The sequence below is a fragment of the Copadichromis virginalis genome, linkage group LG8 (genome assembly GCF_057382275.1).
Source record: "Copadichromis virginalis isolate Kocher_CV1m ecotype Utaka linkage group LG8, C_Virginalis_male_GT1.1, whole genome shotgun sequence".
NCBI classification, from domain to species: Eukaryota; Metazoa; Chordata; class Actinopteri; order Cichliformes; family Cichlidae; genus Copadichromis; species Copadichromis virginalis.
In genome coordinates, this window is record NC_140625.1 from 1,218,056 (window position 1) to 1,241,590 (window position 23,535).

Consider the following 23,535-nt stretch of genomic DNA (forward strand, 5'->3'; position numbering starts at 1 on the left):
ATTCCATCTCAAACGACATATTGTCCAGTAGCTTCTCTCGCTGCTCGTTTACCGTATTCTTGAATTACTACCATCTTGTGGTCTCAGTTGGCTGGTGCCTCTAGCAGTGTGCTCGACTCTCCTCTTTATTCCACCAGAATTTGTAGGATAGAGCACATTTCATGTGGATGTTTGTTCCACTAACAAAAGCTCTCAGCAGCCTTTTCTGGCTGTTTGCATCAATGTGAGTGTTTGGTCTGTGATGGGAAACTAGTATGCTAGACAAGTTGCCACTGGCTTTGCTTTCACTGCTCTGAGATAAGTGGTGATACATTTAGGGAAATACACCTAGCATAAATAAGTACATAAGCACTCATCTAAAAAGATATGTTTGTCTAGCTATGCCAGTCCGTATTATGTAGTGGAGAGAAAAGTGCAGTGTCAAGACGTTTTTAATATCTTCTTTAGCACATGCTTTGGCTCTGCTTAAATAAATATCAAACTTGCATCTAAAGACCCGGTTGTGGAAATCAATACTTTATCCATCCATCAATTCGCTTCCGCTTATCCTTTTCAGGGTCGCGGGGGGCGCTGGAGCCTATCCCAGCTGTCATAGGGCGAGAGGCAGGGTACACCCTGGACAGGTCGCCAGTCTGTCGCAGGGCTAACACACAGGGACAGACAACCATTCACACTCACTCGCACATTCACACCTAGTGGCAATTTGGATTAACCAATTAACCTATCCCCATGAGCTGCATGTCTTTGGAGGAAGCTGGAGTACCTGGAGAGAACCCACGCAAACACGGGGAGAACATGCAAACTCCACACAGAAAGACCCCGGCCTGATGGTGGAATTGAACTCAGGACCTTCTTGCTGTGAGGCAACAGTGCTAACCACCGTGCCACCGTGCTGCTCGATACTTTAGATTTTTCATTTATAAAGATGAATCTTTTTAATGATTATAACAGGTCGTTCCAACCAATTACAGTATCAGAGCCTTGGGGCTTATGATCCTGGCCATGAATTCAACTGTATACCAAAGTATTCTAGAGCCAAATGTGAAGCTGACAGCTAAAACTTTTTCCAAATTCGATCATGCAACAAGACAATGATCTAAAGAACAGCAGCAGCTCTTCACAATGATAAAGAAAAGAAACAAAGGGTTGCAATGGCCAAGTCCAGAAATCCTCCTGTTTGAATTCAGTGATATTAAGGAGCGTGGACCAAATACCTCCACAACAATGTGAGATCTAAACATTTATTACAGTTACAAGCCATTGAACCATGGGGTGTATACCAGACAGCGTACTACAGATGTCTAAACCTTACGTCCGTTATCAGCTTCACTTGGTTGTGTTGACTGTTAATGGTTACATCATTGGCTAGCTGGCTTTGCCTTCAGGTTGACTCCATGGACAAAAGCATTGCTTCTTAACTAATGAAATTCTTTATTTCCTGTTCAGGAGATGAGACTGTCATTCACTTTTATATACAAACGATCACTCTGCCTAGAGTTCATAACCAATGTTCCCTCTAATTTTTCACACACAAACTCCCTGAGCGTCCCTTGGACCACTGTGAGCAACATCAGACGTGTGCACTGTGGTCACGCCAGCATCAAATCCATCCAAGTTACGGTTTATTAAAATAATCAAATTACAGCATTTATGTTAGACTGCTTTTAATTAACTGCTTTATCCCACTTGCAGTGAAAAAAAAATCTAGTCATTGGCCTGTGTAGCACGTTAACATTGTTCGAAGTAAAAATAACTTGAACTCCAATTTTGAAAACACAACTTTATTTTTTCTTTTTTTATAAAGCTCTGACTTGTATTATGAGTCTGTGGTCTGGGAGAGAGTCTGTAACTTTGTCTGCAAAATACAGGATATAATGACCAATGTTGGGCAATTAATTATATAGTTACTTCTTCAAAAAAGTAACTGAGTTATGCAAACAAAGTTTTTTGCAGCTATTTTTTTAAAATGCAACCAGCAGTGTTTTTTTTAAACTATTTACAGAACAATCAGCTGTTCTGCATCAAATCTGATGCCACACAAATTATTTGTTTCACTCCAAAGAATAATTTCTGTCCACTATGAGATGAAGGAGAACAACAGCCTGATACCTGCAGGCCTGACAGCAGCAGATGTGTCACTGCTGTAACACCTGTAACATTCAGCAGTCGCTTCATTGTTCTGACACACAACAACACTATTGACTACACTACACACTAACTACACACTAACTGCACACTAACTACACACTAACTGCACACTAACTACACACTAACTGCACACTAACTACACACTAACTGCACACTAACTACACAAGATTTGTGCTAAACGTCGCAAATCTCTCACATCTCAAAGCACCGCCGAGTTTGTTTTTGCTCACAGGCTTTCGTTTTTACCGTTTCTTCCCGCAGTAAATATAAACAACGACAGTATTCAGGAAGAAAAACAAACATTGCTGATATTTTATCATAACTCTGGTTTTACGCGGCCGATCAACAATTTAAAAACTGGTATAAAGTCCACACTTTGTCCGTCAGTTGATCCGTCTGTCCTGCTCACGTCTCCAGTGGTTGTACACGTTGTCATTAACGTGGCTTCACTCCACATCAGCCGCTTTGCTCGCTAAAACATCGATGTCGGCACATAAGGACGCTGTCATAGCCAGACAACGACGTGGATTAGCTGCGTATATACGAATGTGAATCGCATAATTGGCTGGACTGTGGGATAAGGTGGCCTCGTTCTAATCCCATACAGGAGCAGCCAGTCACTGACTCACACTGCAAAACAGCATCGTTAAAGTTTTAATTTTAATTTCAGGTTAGATTTTTTTTTGTGTGCGCAACACAGATTTTCTGTGTGCAGAGACCGTGCCAGCAGTGCGCAATTGCGCACCTGCGCAGCTTAAAGGGAACATTGTTCATAACTGTAGGTTTTTACAGTGTTGTGTGTTGAAGTCCTGCCTCTAAGAGCACCTCTGTGATGATGGATTACGAGGCAGAAGAACAATCCACGCTTCAAGTGTTATGTTAACCAGAAATGAATGAAGTCTTATACGCGAGCTGAAGCTCATTGTGATAGAAAAGATAACTAATGCACAGGAATGTGTGAATACAGACTCACCGATACTGTGTTAGTAGTAAGAGCTGGAGTGCTGCTGTCGTTTCCTGGCTGCTCACTCTGTGTGTGTGTCGCCGTGTATAGTGTTAGGGTATGCTCGCCCACTGTGCTTGTTCCCGTGTAGTCAGCCGGTGGGTGGGTGTGGGGTGTAGCATACTCAGCAGGAATCCCGTTCTGTGAAGGAGGTGGATACTGGGCTTGTGGGAAAGGTTGAGCCATAGCTTCAGGGGGAGCCGGGGCCTCTTGGTTACCCTGTGTGGATAAGGGCAGAAAAGACATTATTAAGAGTGGATGTTTTTTAACATACTCATTTTTGAGTCATGGTGGCGTCATTGAAAGGTATCCAAAGTGTCAACAATGGTCAAAAGATTTGTACAGGAGCCTTGAAGTGTCCTCAAGTCCAGAGGACGATGTGCTCGATGAATGTACAGGTTATCTAAAGCACTTTGACTAAGATTAGAAAAGCGCTGTAGAAATGCCAGTTTATTTTCAGTTTATTAGTGTTGTGACGATGTGTGATGTTAAACTGTCCAATCAAATTCTTAAACTCAGGCAATCCATGTCAGTTGGTCTGGTATGTGCCACGACTAGGGCCAAGCCTCTTCGTCTTATTCTGACATCGAGCTTTCTTGCTGCAGCTCATACTGTCAAACCTGCAGCTTGAAGTCTTCTCTTCACAGCTGAAACTGAGACTTGCTCACTACGACCACGACTGAGCTGCTTGAAGCTGTTGTCCTGTGAGCCGCCATCACACAAGCTGTTAACTCTCAGAAACTTGTCCTCTGATTCAGTTTCAGGCTTGCAGACCTCTTCCTGTCACAGTTTGTTTCTGAGTGCAGAAGGAAACTGGCCTCACTGACACCTTGACTTTCTTTGCAGTCTCTCTGTAGGACAGACCCACATTTATAAGTGTTATGATGGTCGGTCTCTCTTCCATTGTTAATTGCCTTTTTCTCACCATTTCTGCAACAACACTACTTTCTGCAGTACGATACTGTTCAGCTGATGCTGACGAGGGTCTGGTACCACAGTGTGTTCAACACTGCTTTATGCAGACAGATGGGGCTGCAATTAATCCAGAAAAGTTGGAACACCTGTAGGAATTAGTAGCACCAGCTTTCAAGGCTTGAGCAACCTCCATTGCTGCAGAACAGATTAAATTGTTAACCCATGTTGTCCCTGAAAAAGGCCTTTTTGTGTAATTCTGAAATGTACATTATGTTTCAGTTTTGGGCAAACTTACTTCTTTTTTAACCTCTGGCAGTTCCCCACTTACCTTTGTACCATTTCAAGCTGTTCATCACTTGAACGACTTGAATTGCGATAAATAACTGGAAAAACTGGGCTGTTCTAAAACCTTTGAACAGTAGTGTATTTTCTTCAACACTGACATTTGACCACTGATTTGGTCAGAAGCCTCGCAGCAGCGGTGTGGTCAACCTACAGATGTTCTCAGCAGTTTTGGTTACACGAGTAAACAATGATGTGATGAAAGAAGTGCATGAATAATGATTCAGAGCATGTTCAGTTCAGAGCACGACACAATGGTAGTTAACTTAGATGATAAGACAACAGTGAACCAGAGATTTGATCCATAGTGAGAGTTGAGAGTTACCCCGAGATTCCTGACAGACGACTCAACAAACAACCTGAGGGGACTCTCACTACACAAATCTGTCCGAGGCACACAGACGTACTTCTGTTTAATCTTCATTCAGAGAAAGCTGTCAGCGATCCAAATTTTAATGAGTCCAGTCACCTATTCAGGAAGCTGAGAAGCATATTGGGGGTTAAAAGAGATATATGATTGAAAATCATGTAATGGGTGAATAATGCAAGTTGTGTAAAGTGCTTTGATTGCTCTGGATAGAAAAGCGCTATATAAGAACCAGTCAATTTACCATTTAGTTAGTTCACTTTATTAAAGCTGCATTAAAGATGTCTTCAATAAAGCAAGAGACGAAGGGGAAAAACAAATGAAATAAAATCCAAAATATCACAAATATACATGAAGGCTCTCCACATGCTGCCTTCTCCACAGATATTCAGTGTAGCCCAGTCTGCATGTGGAGCGGGGCTCATACCACATTTACGACTCAGCATGTTACTCTGTGCATACAGTAAGTGGCATTGTCTATAAGAGTCCATATCATTAGACAGATCATCAGATATATAATGTCCTAAGATTTCATAACTTTAAGAACCGTACCACACAGACACAAGTCTTCCCTACTTCTGGCAATCAAAATATTACTCTTCAAACTCTAAAACATATCGAGAGCAGACCCTCAGTAACTGTTTAAGGCCGGCACTGTATGGAGAGAAGATCACTAAATCATCTGCATACATCAGATGGTTCACTATGGTATCACCATATACATCCTGTTACACAATCAAAAAATAGCTTTGATAAGAAAAATCTATTTAGACATTAAACAAAGGAGGAGACAAACACCAACTGCTCAATTCTGCTAAATCCTTCTGGGAACCCTTGTGTTGACTAGTGAATTGTAGTTCACTGTTCAAAGGTAAAAAAAGGAGACCTGGCCCCGAAACACCACAGCGAGGCCTCCTCCATGACCACACATGTGATGAAGGAATAACCATCCGGGAAAAGTTCAATGAGGGATGAATAGTCTGCCTCACAGCTCAGATTTCAGTAAGAAATAAAAAATTAATATTTGGAAAGTATAAAATCGTTCAGCAATAATAATTTATTAGCCTTAGATAAAACACCACCATGCTAAGCGAAGGGGAAGATCCTCCAGCTTCAGGACCTAAATCCTGGTGGAGGGCCAAACACTGGGAAACTGGATGGACCCTCGTGAGGTAGCACGGTCTCAGAGAATCAGGCCTCGCATGTCCAAGAAGGGGTTTGGCAGAAAACATCCCCTCCATGGAAGCTGTCTGAGCACAGGGAATCAGAAACACTCAGCATGGCTTACCAGCGAGACCCCACTTCCACAACAAGCTGAGCTTCACCTGACACCTGCTCTTCTCCTTCTTCTGCTCCCTGGTCTGTGCACACCCAGGAGGACACAGCTGAGGACGCCCGAGGAGACGAGGAGCACCAGCAATACAGGGTAGAAAACGCTGACCCATCAAAATCGGACAGATAAGAGTGTCAGGTGATCATAAACCAAGGCAGTCAAAACGTTATTTACACAGAGTGAAAACAGGACTATGACACTGCAGGACAAACTGCAGGTGGCAGCGGCAAAACCAGACACAGGCATCATTCTGGAAGATGCCTGTGTTTGGTTTCAGAGTTTCCTTTGATTCTTTTCATACACAGATGAAGATAAAAACTGCTGCAAAGGCATCAGGTTACCATTACAATAGATTTGAGTTTGCTTCTTCTATTTGGAGACATGCGATTTTTTTCCTCCCTTTTCTTATGTTGAGGTTAAATCTGCACACACACTTCTTTTCACCTTTAAATTTTAGCCTGCAGTTATATAGTAATGAAAGAAAGACCTTGGATATTGTTGGTTATGTGTTTTACTTTTAACCCTAAACAACTGTAATGTCTACTTGTCTAAACCTTAACCGTACTGTTACCATCGATCCCTAAACCAGTAACAGCAGCTTTAATTTAAGATCAGTATACTGTGTCAAAGTATCTTCCCTTGTTCCACACATTGTGCCACACAAAATACAGTTTTTAATAAAGAGGTGGGGCCTATTTGACAGTAGCTCACAACACGAGTGATGCACACACACACACACACACACACACACACACACACACACACACACACACACACACACACACACACACACACACACTTTGCTGTGCTGCTGTAATAATGGAGGAGTAGTCTGAGGGAGAAGCAAAGGGTGAGGCAAAGGGAGAGAGAAAGGCTGCTTGAGTCAGTGAACTTCCATCATCCATCAAAGCGACCGAGGCGCTGACGCACTGACACATCCCCAGATCCTTGTCGACAAATTGCCCTGGTAAATGATTCCTCTTATCAGTGCAATCATACATCCGTCGCTCTTTTCCTTCATCCATTCATCTGTCTCTGCATCATTCACATATTTCTCCCTCTCTCACTGTCTGGTTACATTTTACAGCAAATTTAAATAAACATGATTTTAAATGCATGAAGGGTTTACAAACATTAATGTTAAAATAACAGTTTAGAAATGGCTCAGAGTGTGTGTGTGTGTGTTTCATTTACTGTCCCTGCATCAACACTGTATCATGATTGTTGTCTTTGATTTTGGTAATAGCTGCGTCGACTGTGGCATAAAGAATTACAAAATTATTTACTTTTATTAAAATATTTATTATTGATTTGTTTGAAGAATCCACCTAAATTTTATGCACTACAGCAGGGGTGTCAAACTCAAATACACAGTGGGCCAAAATTCAAAACTGGAACAAAGTCGCGGTCTAACGTTAATATTTATTGAAATATATTTATTCCTTCAGATATAAGAATGAATCTTTTCTTATGGACATGTTTTGCTGAAAAACTGAATAAACAAAGCTTAATACTAAACAATATATATATTAGCTGTATAATACCAGTAGGCCAGCTCTAATAGGAATTTGGTATGGCTTAGCGGGCCAAATGTAATTAGGCTGCGGGGCAAATTTGGCCCATGGGCCAGAGTTTGACACCGATGCACTACAGAGTGCATCGGTGTCAAAGTTTACAATCTATGTTACAGTATATGACTAAAAATCTGTGTAAATAAGTGAAATTGGTGCTAATTATTTTTTAAACGTTGTACAGGATCTGATGAATGCAAAGTCTTCTTTTTTGTTCTTGTTTTTACAATTTTGTGAGCAAGAAACAAAAAACAAACAAACAAACCAAAAAAAACCATTTATTTATTTATTTATTTAAAGTTACGCTGAAACCAAGCACACCATTGTTTTTCTTGTGACATTACCAATAAGTCTGATGTGTCACATGGCCCTCTTCCTATTGAAAAAACAGTTGTGTCCAACATGGCTGACTTCTAAATGGCCACCATGGTCACCACCCATCTTGAGGAGTTTGCCCCCTCACATATACTAATGTGCCACAAACAGGACTTTAATGGTAAATGGCCTGCATTTGTAAAGCGCTATTCTAGTCCCTAAGGACCCCAAAGCGCTTCACACTACATTCAGTCAGTCACCCATTCACACACTGGTGATGGCAGCTACATACACGTAATAACAGGGGAATGGTTGGTGATTTAGCCACAGCTGCCCTGGGGCGCACTGACAGAGGCGAGGCTGCCGGACACTGGCGCCACCGGGCCCTCTGACCACCACCAGTAGGCAAACATGGGGTTAGTATCTTGACCAAGGATATTTAGCATGCAGCCAGGAGGCAGCCTGGGATCGAACCACCGACCTTCTGATTAGTGGCTGGCCCACCCTGTACAAAGTACAAATGTTTCATTCAAACACAGGTGGAAAATTGGAAATATGATGATTGTAAGCATTCCTGTCAATATAAAATTGTATTTAGTAGTCAGTATAAGCTTTTTAATGATATAAGTTTGATAGAATACTGCATAATAACCTTTTGATGACTTAGGTTGTTGTTCACCACGAAACTTGTTCTGTTCTTTTCAGATCAGTTTCTTCCCACAGCGATAGTAAGAGCTGAACGAGCAGTTTCACCCCCTACAAACCGCACACGCACACACATACACAACCACATATGCACATGCTCACGTATCAACATTCCACTAAACAAATGTATTCATTGTTGTATTACTCTTCTTGTGTATAAATAAAGACAAGTGCAAGAACATAGCGCGCACGTCACAGGGCGGCCACTCTGGTGTGAGCGCCCTTGCAAGTAAAAACTGCAGCATGTGTGTTTCTACTCTCTGACTCTCAGCTGAAGAAGTTTCTTTTAGAATAAATCTCGTGACAGTTTCTATAGCTGTTGGAAATGATTAAAGATGCAATTAATTAAAAAATCAAATTTTAAGGTTCTCTGGTCAAGATTTATACATAAACTTGTTCCTGTCTGTAAGAAGTGAGGACATGTAGAGTCCAGAGAATTTTCAGTTTGTTTCAGTTTTATTTACACCAAGTCACAACAACAGTTGCCTCAAGGTGCTTTATATTGTACGATAGATTTTACAATAATAAAATTTTGAAACTAAACCTGACTCTTCTTCATCAGAGCTATCCACACGCCTCCTCTTCAGTCTGCACATTTCACTCTTTATTTTCTTAGATTATTCTTCACAGTCAGGGCTGCTCAGGTCAGCCAGCGAGCTGTGGTGGGGTGAGAAGTCAGCTACACCCTGGACAGGTCGCCCGGACGAGCATAGAGAGACAGAGAGCCCTTCACATGATTTAAAACAGCAGTTACCCCGAGCAGCTGCAGGGAGGAAGCTCATGTGGAAGAAACACAAACTCCAGACAGGTGGAGGAGTCCAACCCCGGATGGCTTCACTGTGCTAACCAGCGTGCAGTCATGCTGCTTGTTTATGAACAAACTCCTTCTTCAGTTTTTTAGGTCATAAAATATGAGCTGAGGGTATTTTCAACAGATTTACAGTATTTATAGTCAAAATGGCCCTTTGAAGGCTCCTGTGTTAAATCTTTTTTCAAACCTGTTTACATTGTTTGGCTGTTTTTTGCTAGTTAAGACAAAATTGTGTTTTCATTGAATTTTTTAAATAATATTTGAATTCTGTTGGAGCTTTTTTTTAAATGTTGCTTTTTTGTTTAACACCTTATGAGTCTGTTTTAAAAATGTGCTGCAGAAATATAACAAAAACACGTGAAGCGTCAGTGACACACATCAAGTCACACATGTAACAGTAAGCTATGATCAAGGGAGCCAATAACATAATTATTTAGTATCAGCGTTACATGGAAATATCTTCTTATCTGTTATGTCGAATAAAGTAGGCTCAGTGACATCGTCAGGAAACACCTCTGTCTGATGACAAGACGGGTTTAAAGAAAGAAGAAGAGATCAGGACGACTCTGCATCAGCATCATCGTGAGGAAAGCTGCACGACTTTACACTACTGATCATTTTCCTGATGTGAGTACCAGTGTGTGTGACAGTGACCCAGTCCCTGTAAGTGAGTTATGAACGAGTGTGTCTCACACACACACACACACACACACACACACACACACACACACACACAGAAGCAACAGAATCTAATTTAACACTCGGCTGAGCAGAGATTGCCCGACACTCCCAGTCCCTCACCGGCCGTGCGGGGATACTCCACGACCCGAGCCGTATGTGTGTCAATGAGTGTGTGTGCGACGATAGTTACAGAACAAAAACGTAGGCAGGAGAGAGGCACAGGCAGAGCAAGCAAGACAGAAGCCGTGTTCATTCAGAGGAGAATAGAGCAGTGAGTCCAGTGCAGAGAGGAGACTGTTTAGGATTCAGAGTGTGATGCAAGTCCACTGGCTGCCAGCTCCCCGTAGATCTGCTACATGATATTCACTAACCCCTGTAACAGTTGCAAACATATGTAAATCTGCCTTTGTGCCCAATTCAATCAGACCCTACACAAAGCTTGTGACACTGCAGGTACACCCGGCTGACTATGACAAGCTCAGTGCAGACACACACACAGGGAGGCTTTGTGTGTATAAACAAGTCTTGGTTCTGTCTTGTAGAAGATATTTCAAATTAATATTGCTAATACACAAAAAGTCTACTTATATATTTGACATTTAAATGCAATCTAAGTTAAAGCACAATTTTACCATTTTCATCCTTTATAGGAGTTGTGTGGCCTCGCACTTCTTTATACACCCAGGAGCTTCCATGTAATATTCACTGTTGGGGGGTGTGGTTGGTGGCTCGAAGCAGCGGGTTCGGGGTGTGGTGTCAGGGAGGGCAAACATCATCTAATCGTGCCTTCCCTGCTTCAGCAGCGGCTGGATGCGAGAGGAGGTCTGAGCGGCAGAGAGCTGGAGCAGCGAGAGCTGACAGCACGGCTGTGTGAATAAGTAAAAAAGCTGAAAGTGAGCATTCAGAGCCGTGTCGGTCCTTCTGCATCACAGAGCAGCTTGGGGTTCTTGCTCAAGGATACCCAGACCGGAGCAGCCAGGACTGGATCACCTCCACCTGCTGAGCTACAGCCCACTCACAGCAGCCAAGCTCCAAGTCAGTGACACAGTGGCACACACATGGCTGCAGGAGTGCTTGAATCCAGTGTTGGTGGGAAAAACATCACAAGTCAACTTCAAAGCCATCTACAGTGCACCAAGTGTTCCAGTGAACATGCATCAGTGACCTGCAGCGTCCCTACCAGGAACATCCCCATGCCACTTTGAACAAATACCACATGTATGATGCGCCTTCAATCAGGACTGAAGACAAAGTTATTTAAAAGCCAGAAACACATATGTAGGAGATCTACAGGTACCGAGGTCTGATGGAGCCATGGGAAGCAGGTTAAACAGTATAAGTGTTAAAGGCTGTGACCCCAAACTGGAAGAACTAGCATTAGCAGATTCAGAGGTCTCCCACAAGCATCCAGGTACAAACTGTAATTCATTTGTGTTGGTTAAAGGTGCAATGAGAAGTGCCAGTGTAGGTCATATTTCCTTCTTTCATTGTCTTAGGCTACGTTCACACTGCAGGTCTTGATGCTCAATTCCGATTTTTTGATCAAATCCGATGTTTTTGTCTGCTCGTTCACACTACAAATAAAATGTGACAGCAAACGCGCTCTAAATTCAAATTTTTTTTCTTATTTGTCACGTACACAGTCATACACAGTACGATATGTAGTGAAATGCTCTAGTGTGAACGCTCAAAGCGGCCACATGCGCAAAAGAAGACGTCACACACAACGCGCTCTGTTTAGACCCAGAGCAACAGTATGTTTGACTGATGGACGTTAATATAAAGACTTCGGACTTTACGTTTCCCAATTTTTTGCTTTAAGTTATTTTGTTATTTACATAATAATGTAGATAATCTAATAATGATCCTTATTGCTGTTTTAGAGGAGCGGTGCTTCAAAGGATAGCTGCAGATTTCTGTCAGAATCTGCAGATTATACAGAACAAATAAAATGTTCACCAGTGAAACGTTGTCTTCCCAACAGTTTCACTGGAGGGCCAGGAAGCGTTCACAATGTCTTATCGGGCGCTGATAGTTGGCGTCTGTCTTGTGTCAGTGACGTAAAAGACGGATTTAATGCGACGTGACCATCAAACAGCAGTCGCTTTCTAAAACATCAGATATGTATCTGATTCAGGACCACATACGAAAGTGACCCAGATCGGATTTGAAAATATCGGATTTGTGCCGTTCACACTGTCACCATGATGGATATGTGTCGCAGAGGGTCAAAGAAGTCGGATTTGATGCGCTTTCACCTGCAGTGTGAACGTAGCCTTATTCATGCCAATGTAAAATGTGCATTGAGACATGTGAGTTCATTCTTCAACAGAAATATTTTCCTAAATGATAAGAAAACTTTCCTCTGTCTTATTGTTACTTTGGCTAAAGCTGCAAAGATGTCAGCACTGCTGCTTGGAGGCAAAAAAGTCTATAAAAGAGAAATCTTTTATATTTTATAGACTTTTTGTGCAATTTTTATAATAACTCTATGCAAATTAAAATATATCTGATAGACACTGAATTATATATCGTTTGGCCTCAGCACCAGGTATTTTGTGGAAACAAAAAAAACAAAAAACAGATGTAATGTTTCAAGATCTTATAAATAAAATAATTACAATAAAATGACACGATGTCATTTCCTGTAACTGGCAGATCCTGTTTTAGTTACCAGTCAGCACTGTGACTTTACATGTTGTTGAATAAATTGTTGAATTGTTGAAATAACCGTAATAAGGGACACACACCAAACCCCACGTTCAGTTTTTAGATTTATTTAAAATTAAAATCTTCAAGGTGACTAGTATTTATATCTATATTGTAACCCTAAAATAATACAGAGAGTACCTCAACAATCAGATGAGCCGCTATGAGCTAACACTTGGTCAGGGTGGGAAGGAAAAACTCCCTTTAAACAGGAAGAAACCTCCGGCAGGACCAGGCTCAGGGAGGGGCGGGGCCATCTGCTGCGACTGGCTGTCAACGAGGGGAGGAAGACGGGAGAACGGGACACTGTGGAGGCGAGCCTGAGATGGCCTGTATTTGAATAGCGCTTTACTTAGTCCCTAAGGACCCCAAACACTACATTTAGTCATTCACACACATCAAACCTCTGTCGCTGTGAAACATGTATGTACGTTTCTGCATGGATGGGATCTGGATGGACCAGCTGCTGATTGCACAGGTGTACTCAGTGCTCATAACGAGAAACTCTGTTCAAACCTGAATTTGAAACGTTGGCTACCATAGCAGTATAGTATTGCAACATGGCATTTGGGTCTTCTAACTAAAATGGGAAAACAGGAACATAAATAGTGCATCATTGCCAGACCTGGCCCACATCTGGTTGACATAAACCATGACACCAGTCAGTCAGCAGTGCCGGCTTGATGCCAGATCCGGGCCAGACCTGTCTGCTATGTGGGGAATGTCAGAGTTTGCTTCAGTCCATTAAAACATCAACAAACAAAACAATACGTCTGCATTTCTCTAAATAAATTACATAATATATTTTTAGGAAATAAGTTACCCCCCAAAAATTCTAGATGTAGCAAATGAAAATGAATATATGCAAATGAATATTTCTTTGTGTTATTTCATCGGAAGGGTCAATAAACTTTTTAAAAAACTGAGTTTTCTCTTTGTAAGATTTAATTAATATTCTTTATGTGACAACTGTTACAAGTCATTTTGGTTTTATTTACATTTTCTACAGCACTGTTACTCTTTTCCAACTTTCTTGAATTTGAGTTGTAGCAGATTTGAGCTCTTCACCAGTTGACTATTTCTACAGTGTTTCAAACTTGTGTGAAACTTGTATGAAAAGCATATAAGAGTGAAAACAGATATAAGATCCCTTGAAAAATTATATAATGAAACTTGTATGTTTTGGAAACTTACTAAAACAATGTATGAAAGTAATGAGAAAGTGGCCACTTTCATGAGTAATCACATATAAGTTTTTACTATTTCTTTTCCATATGGGAAACTGGGAGACAAACTGGGTGATAATAGTTCTGACACTTGTTAAACACGTGTATTTAGTCACCGTGCAGTCATTAACGGCTCACACACCTGGAGATGTAACATCTAACATGAACCAGTAGCATCACTCTACTTTTTGGTATCTCATTTAAAGGAGCTGAAACCATTCACCAAATATTTCAGTGAAACACTGATTCATAAAAGGATGATAAATGTAGTCCCTAATTTTACTATGTAGATCTGCTTCCTGTTGTTAAAACTGTTCAAATATGTAGTTTACACTTGTGAACATGAGGTTTCTGTGATTTAAATAGTGGTTAAAGTTATTATAGACCAGACTCATTCAATGGTGGTGATAAATAATTAAGTTTGTTTGTAACAGAGAAATAAAACCTGAATTTTGTGACTGCTGCTTTTTCCACAAACCATTTAAAGAGAAACTTTGGTGCCTTTAGGAGCCTTTGTCTTTACAAGTTTTCTGTTTTAAGATCATTTAAAGGACCAGAGCAGACTGACGGCAACACTACAGAATTACAGAGGACCTCTGTCACAGTCCACGTTCCCCTCTGACGTACAAATCAGAACACATCAGCATCACTGATGCTCCAAAAGGACTTTGTTTCTTATCTTTGTACACTGAAAAAAAGGCCATGTTGGATTTACTTGATTCAATAGTGGACATTGGTTGCACACAAATGTTTTGCTTTGGCAGAAACTTAAACAATTGTGTTCAATCAACACAACTTTTTCATATTCAATAAACATGTGCATTTTGTGTTCATAAAACGCGATTGAAGCGGTTGCAGGGGGGCTGGGAAATAACCCTGAATTGTTAGGCAGGGTACACCCTAGACAACTCACAAGTCTGTCACAAACAACCATTTGCACTTACATTGAGAGGTAATTTAGAATCATCAATTAACCTAACTCTAACAACTGCACGACTTTTAACTGTGGGAAGAAACCAGAATACCCAGAGAGAAACCAGTGCAAACTAGCCAGATTGTGGATTTGAACCCAGGATCTTCTACTGTGACGCAACAGCACCAACCACCATGCCACCAATCCAGACTTAACAAAGGAAAGCTATGATTTCAAGGCTTGATGCAGAATTTTTTTGTACGTTTTGTGATTTTCCTAAAGTTTGACATCTCGTGCAATCTTGTGAATTTCATGCGTTTAGCAACTAACCACTCTTACTAGATTGTATCATGTCATCTCAACAAGGACAAATTAAGTTGTTGAATTTCGTACAGATCCTTCATGATTTAATTACGTTCATAGAAGCATGAAATTATTGTGTTTAAATTACAAGTTAGACTTTTTTAAGGTAACAAACACCCAATTTACTTTTTTCAGTATACCAAAAAAAGTAGTGGAGGCAACTCGATTTGACTGAGATGGATGCCTTTCTAAAACCACGATCCAAAGCATACGGGACTGAAAGTTATTGACTTACTTCACTCGAACATGATATGAACAATTTAATCTAGCCTCTCTGCATATCATGTAGTTTCTACACTATATAGTTACACTTAACTTTAAAGCATGAGGCACTTATGTTAAATACACGCAAGATGCTTACGTAAATCCAAGAGTTGGCCAATCCCTTTTTTTCAGTGTATCCAGTCCACAAATTTCCATTGAAGATCAAAGCACATTGATTGGCTTCTCACCATCACAGATGGAAAACATAGCAGTTAACAAACTATGTTCACTGACGACTGAAAAGCTTTGAAGTGGTCAGTGAGCTGGAAGTGCATACATGTGACAGTCCAGCATTATACTCAGCTGACCCTGAACACTAACTTGCTAGCTAGTGCAACATCCTGCCAGCACAGGTAAAAGGATCTTGTCTCCTTCACCTGGTGGGACTTTGATGATTGGATCCACCGGCCCACATCTGGATTCCACCCAGTGGTTTCCACCAGTCAAAGTGCTGCTCGATGAGACCGGCCCACAGGCTTCCTCTGGATGTGCTGCTAATCAAATTCCAATCAGGGTGTAAGGAGTGAGGGGCTTAGCATACATATTAGACTATATGGGTCAAAGTGCCACCAGGGAACCTAGAATTTCACTTTATCAGTGTTTGAATTTGGTCTCCTTCATCACTGCGCATGTCACACACGGCTGAGCTGGGCTGGTTTGGATCAAGGCAGTCTCAGTTCAACCCCGACACGGGAAGATGCACGGAGATCTTCAACAACATTTACATGTGTTAAAAAACAGACCACCTCTGTAACCGATCAAGAACACAGCAGCGCTGACTTTTCACACACAGACTTTCCTCGGCTCTCTGTGCCATCAATCACAGATAAGAGCGTCTTATTGAATGGATTGACTTTACTCTGAAAAAGAAACAATAAAAGGTGGAAACCAACCAAAACTGGACATATGTAGTTTAACAAAGCTACCTCCCAGCTCAGAGTGGGATAGCAAACAATGCATGGCTGACCTGTGTCCATACAACAGTACTGAAAACAAGGGCCTTTGTAGCACAGTCAAAACACTGAACCCAGCTTCTGCCTCACTCAGGCTCTACAGAGAAGCACGAAGGACAGCTGGAGAACGACTCAAAGAGATGCATGAATAAATGAAGGTGTGTGACTGAGTGAACAGGACTAGTAGAAAGCACTTTATCTGCTCAGGCTGATCAGGTGTTGTGGAAGCAGCGGTGGATGGACTGGATCCAGTCGTACAAAGAAGAAGGAAAACACAGACTTTTATGAAAATCCCTGATTGTTCCCAAAGGTGTCCAGTTTATGGAAGCACAGACTTTGATGAGAAATAACATCACAATCCTTTTCCTTTACAGAGTTTGTTGCTAATTATTCTGTTGCACATACTTCAAGTACGCAATTTTAACTAAATTTCAGATTGTATTTACTTTGTTACATATGTGTGAAATTCAGTGAAATATTCTGCTGAATATGACAACTGAGTGTGCACAGTGTTGGGAAGGTTACTGTTAAAATGTATTCCACTACAGATTACAGATTACATTACCCGAAATGTATTTTGTAACATATTCTGTTACGTTACTCAATGAGAGTAACGTATTCTGAATACTTTGGATTACTTAATATATTATCATGAATTTTACAACTTCATGAATGTCCTATTGCTGTGTGATTTATTACTATTACTGAAGGTTACTCTTCACACCAACACCAACCAGATGTTTAAATTTTAATATAAATGAGTAACAGTAGGTGGACATTAGGTAAGGCTGCACTTTTTGCAGCGATCTCGTATAGAAAACTATTCCTCGCGTATATAAAACAGGTCCGCGGCTCCGAACCGTAGTAAAGGGACCTCTGGCTGATACGTCGGGTTCGTGTTGGGCTCGTAGCTGAAAACTAGCTTTACTTTGTTGTCTGGGTCAACTTTGCTAGCGAGAGACAGAGAGAGGCGTTGAAAGGCTGCTCCAACGGCTCTTAGAACCGACTCTTTGAAGTGAACGACACGAGCCGGTTTTTTTTGTTTGTTTTTTCTCTCATCCTCTCTCTTTTTACAACTACATGTCTTTACGCCCTTTTTTTCACTTCACGCCGCACGTGAGCTGTGTGCTTGCACTGAGCGGGGTGGGGTGGGGGGTGGGGAGTAGTTACACTCACAGTAGCACAGGAACTGAGCGGGAGGGAGAGAGAGAGAAAGAGAGCCAGGGACAACAACAACAGACAACATCGTCACATCAGAAAGGTATAGTTATTATCATTATTATTATTATAGTAATCATCCACAATTATTTTCAGTTGTGGACGATAAAGGATTCAGAAAGTTTATTCATGCAGTGAATCCTATCTATGCAATTCCAAGCAGGAAAACACTCTCCCAAAAAAATCATCCCAGGTCCATATGACAGAGAATATGCATCTTCTTTTTCTTTTGCATGTCTTAATTTATATTTAATTGTGTTGTGGTTTGCAGTGTTTTGTGTTGTTTCACTTTAAATTTGTTTAAAAGGAAAAAGCTGAAAATTTAAATAGTTAAAAGTTGAAATGTGAATAGTTGGTTTTTGTATTATATAATTTATTTATTACATTTTATGTGGAGTGAATAAATAAAAGTATATTTACGGTGGCCCCTAGAGACAAAGCATGTACAAAACACATTCTTTGTGTTTATTCTACATTTACTTCATTATATTGCATAAATGTCAGTTACAAGCTTAACTTCCTCGCAATTGATTACAGAAAATTGTGAGATTAATTACTTAATTTTTCAATTTATTGACAGCACTAATACATATTTTTTACCATAACTCTGGATTTAGTTGTTTGAAACTAGTTTTAGGAAATGCTCAAGTGTGGAACAGATTTCGGTATTTTAATGTGTCCTCGGGTTTTTCTTTTAGCTGACGGTGCTTCCTGGTACGCACACACACATTTTCATCGTGTGTCACTGTCACTTACTGACACACCACACGACGCACACAGACAGACGCGTGCTCACGCAGATATGGTGGTGCAACACCCTCTGACAGTTTCCAGAAAGGGTGGAAGGCCAGACTTTAATTGAGTGAGCATGTTGCAGTGTGTGCAGTGCTAGTGAGTGTGTGTGAGAGTGATGGGGGATTAGGAGGGGCAGCTGTCTATCACAGTGGGACTAATAGGACTCCGGGCTCAGGAATGCTGATGTGGGCTCGATGCAAAGGAGCGTGTTTCATTGTCATTCACACTCTGTGTATATACTGTGTGTGTCATGAGAAATTTGCCTCCCCACACACCCCCAATTTTCAGATAGATTTCAGATGTTTTTCTGTTTTTTCTATTTAAACCTGATCAGCACAGCAGCTTTAGTCCAGCTGCAAAAAGCTTTAATTGAATCCAATTTTATTTATTTAGTGCCAAATCAAAACAACTGTTGCCTCAAGTCGCTTCATATTGTAAGATAAAGACCCGACCATAATAAAAAAAACAAAACCCCCTTTGAGCAAAACCTTTGGAGACAGTGGGAAGGAAACCCCCCCTTTAAATAGGAAGAAGCCTCCAGCAAAATGAAGCTCATCTACACGAGTGGTAGGGGTGAGGGGAGGAAGACAGGCCAAAGACACGCTGTGGAAGAGAGACAGAGATTAATAATGACTAATGATTCAATGCAGAGTGGTGTATAATCACGTATTTAGTGAAGAGGAAACACCCAGTGCATCATGGGAATCTCCGGCAGCCTACGTCTATTGCAGCATAACTAAGGGAGGATTCAGGGTCACCTGGTCCAGCCCTAACTATATGCTTTAGCAAAAAGGAAAGTTTGAAGCCCAATCTTGAAAGTAGAGATAGTGTCTGTCTCCTGAATCCAAACTGGAAGCTGGTTCCACAGAAGAGGGGCCTGAAAACTGAAGGCTCTGCCTCCCATTCTACTTTTAAATACTCTAGGAACAACAAGTAGGCCTGCAGAGTGAGAGCGAAGTGCTCTAATAGGGTGATATGGTACTACAAGGTCATTGAGATAAGATGGGGCCTGATTATTTAAGACCTTGTATAAAACATGTGTGCCACATTCACATGGATGTAAAAGTGTGAGATTCAGAATTCAGTAAATAAAATACATTTTCATTAAAGTTTGAATGTTCACAGACTCGCATTCAAACTTTACATAACAATGACAATGAGACAAAACAGAGGCACAGATGCTGCCAGCCAAACTTATATCTCTGCTAAATGTCTTATAATTCAAAACTAACAACCTAAATGCATGACCCTGCGATACCCACCATCCACGCACCCTCACACACACACACACACACACACACACACACACACACACACACACACACACACACACACACACACACACAGACATGATTACTGAAGCTCCATAGACCTCAGTTTAACCACACTGTGTTGGAAAAAAATATCTACCTTAACAAAGCCTGAAATGAATCAGTTCAGTCCTCCATCTCTTCCTTCACCCTCTTTCTCCCCTACTTGAAGTCAAGTGGCATTTCCAATTTGAAATTGCTCCCCAGCTCTTTGTGAATGAAATTGAATCACACTGAAAGGCAGTGATTGATTATTTCTGAACACAGTGGTTTCCATGGTGTGTACCTGCCGTCCTACATTGCCCAGTCAATCACGACAGTGTGCTCATTCATGAGAAAGGAAAATGCAAATAAGTGCATGTGTGTAACATCCACCTCACACTGAAAACCGAATATAACACACTGTGTGTTTCAGAGCTCATACATGTGTAGACACAAACATCTCAGCCCACCAATGCTCTTCTTACACACCTACAGCCCGTACAGCTGTTTGTTTAATTACACATGAAATATGAAGTCAGTCACTGACATCACCCAAGAGTCCTACTTTCTACATGTTGTGCTTACTTCTTAGTCACTCGATTGATCCAATTATGAAAATGCTGAGAAATCTGAGAATCTGTCTCATTAAATACCAGATAAAATGATCAGATTTAATTTTTATCTCTGTCTATCTGCAAAATCCATCTCAAGTGCGTTTCTTGAGTGCATTTCTTTCTCTGTCCATTGTTCAGATAAAGGACCAGAGTTTCATTTGGGAAATGCATCTCAGCCCTCTAAGCAGCGTCTGGTGCATACCTACGCAGTCAGGCGGACTCTGTCAGGCTTTGGAGTTTCAATAATGTTTCATTTCATTTTCAGAAACCTGCCTGAACTTGAACAGAACATGAATTGAAAAAGCTGGGTCAATGACCAAGGAATCTTGTAAGTTTAAGTTCATTACACCAGGGCTGCAGGCTGGAGTGTAGTCCAAAGATTCCAAGTAGAAGTCAGTTAGAGCAGCATCAGATTATATGACAGTAGTAATGAGCTGTGCCCTCTTCTGTTTTACGGTGTTTAACATGCACATCGCCATTTCTTACCCTTTATTGAACAGTTCTTTAAAAATGACAAAGTACATCTGCCTTACGAACCAGACAAGTACAGTTATATTTGCTCATCATCCATCCATCCATTCGCTTCCGCTTATCCTTTTCAGGGTCGTGGGGGGCGCTGGAGCCTATCCCAGCTGTCATAGGGCGAGAGGCAGGGTACACCCTGGACAGGTCGCCAGTCTGTCGCAGGGCCAACACACAGGGACAGACAACCATTCGCACTCACATTCATTCGCACATTCACACCTAGTGACAATTTGGATTATCCAGTTAACCTATCCCCACAAGCTGCATCTCTTTGGATGGTGGGAGGAAGCCAGAGTACCCGGAGAGAACCCACGCAAACACGGGGAGAACATGCAAACTCCACACAGAAAGACCCCGGCCTGATGGTGGAATTGAACTCAGGACCTTCTTGCTGTGCTGCCAACCCAGACAGCCAGCTTTTCACATGTGGTCTAATTTCCATAACTTGGTTATGCTGTATTTCACCTGTAACAAGCAGTAAATTGTGTTTTTTTGGAGAACTTTGCCGGGCTGTCTTTCAGTTAGTAAATCCCCAGGATACATAGTTTAGGACAGGGATTCAGCTTAACTCTTGTAACATGTACAATTACAGTACATCTGAAACTTCTTTCAAAAACCTTTTTCTGAACATTCCCACAGGCAGTGCATCTCTTCCATTGTTAATTGCCTTTTCTCACCATTTCTGTACCAACACACTACTTTCTGCAGTACGATACTGTTCAACTGAAGCTCACGAGGGTATGGTACCACAGTGTCTTTAACACTGCTTTCACTAGCAGGGACCACATCCTTGGTAACGATGGGCGATGAGGGATGAGGAGTGTGAATGGTGCTGCGGTTTGGGGAAGGCCTTGAAGGGGACTGGCGACAAAACTGCACATTCCAGGGTGGCCTTTTGTTGTGGGCAGTCTGAGGTACACCTGTGCACTACTCATGATGTCAGATCAGCATCCTGATGTGGCACACCTGTGAGGTGGGATGGATTATCTCAATATGGCAGATGTGCCCACTACCACACATTTGGACTGATTTGTGACCACTGTTTGGGAGGGATGGTTATATTGTGTATCTGGAATGAATTTTAGGTCTCTAAGTCCATCCCATGGGGAATGGGAGCAGTAACAAAGGTGTTGCGTTTATATTTTTGTTGAGTGTATATGAGTGCCTGTGTATAAATACACAAACAATACACACATGCTTTCAATTGTGTAATTTAAGTGATCTAGTAGCTCTGCTTTGGAAGTTCAGTTCATGCTAGAAATGTGTTTTGGAATTTGTACGTGTTTTGTCTCTAGGGCCCACCACATATATTTATATATAAACATATATAAATAAAACCACTTTTTTTTTTTACGTTAGTAATTCCTTTTGTGCATAATTTTATATTATTGTTATTAATAAATTAATTAAAGCAACAAAACAACCTGAAGAGCCGGTTCGGAGCCGAAAGAGCCGGCTCTTTTTAGTGAGCCGAACCGAAAGAGCCGGATCTCTAAAAAGAGCCGGAAATCCCATCACTAGTAGATGTACTTAAGGAACATGAGACTTTTTCAGATAAATAAAGGCAAATATTGCAAACTACACAAAAGGCAGCCGCTAAAGCGTTTAAGTTTCAAAACAGAACAAACGAAACAGACTAAATTGTCAATTCCACTTAGAAACAAAATATTAATTCTAAAAATAAATCTTAGTTTGTTTTACAGAAGAACAGACAAAACTGACTAACTTTTGTCAATATCAAATAAACTGAGAACTAAAAGGAAATTCTCAATCTCTCCTTGTTGTATAGCTGAGCTTTTCAAACAGTTTTAACAGTTACTTTAGTCTGACAAAAGCCGAATGACGAATTAGCGCTTCCAGTCAGAGACCGAGGCTACGTCCACACATACACGGGTATTTTTGAAAACGGAGATTTTCCGTTTTCGTTTTAAAAAATAATCCCGTCCACACATAAAGGCAGAAATGAAGGAAAACGCTGCTATGAACATGCCAAAGCAGCAGGTGGAGCTAGATTCCTAACCGTGCAGAAATGTTGGCCAATCAGAAGTCTAGAAGCCTCGGTGGGAAAAAGTAAACAAAGCTGGGGCATAGAAGCAGAACCGAGTCGTATGTGTGGACGGACAGTAACTGTGTGTATATGTAAGCATTTAAACACTGCAGAGAGTAGAATTAACAGTAACAGTATTGTAGAAATTCATTTCACCGAAACAATAACGTGGTGCACAGTGTGACGTCAAAAAATGCGCACACCTTTGACGCTGCGTTTTCTCCGTTTTTCTAGTCCACACGTAAATCCAAAAACGGAGTTACAAAAATCTTCGTTTTCAGTGACCAAAAACGCCGTTTACGTGTGGACGAAAGGTGCAAACGCATAGAAAAATCTGCGTTTTCAAAAATACCCGGGTGCGTGTGGACGTAGCGCATGCACCAGTTTATTGTATTTCCAGACTTGCTTTCGGCACAATTTACAGT

At 41.2% G+C, this 23,535-nt stretch overlaps 1 protein-coding gene across 6 annotated transcripts in view; it reads right to left on the bottom strand.

The window, feature by feature from the left end:
• LOC146702481 (RNA binding protein fox-1 homolog 3-like) overlaps positions 1-23,535 on the bottom strand; it is a 611,273-nt gene that overhangs the window by 110,653 nt on the left and 477,085 nt on the right. For all 6 annotated transcript variants that reach the window (XM_085465383.1, XM_085465384.1, XM_085465381.1 and 3 more), the window contains one exon: positions 3,122-3,370. In XM_085465383.1, the coding sequence (XP_085321509.1) occupies positions 3,122-3,370 (249 nt within the window). The remainder of the gene's footprint in view (positions 1-3,121; positions 3,371-23,535) is intronic.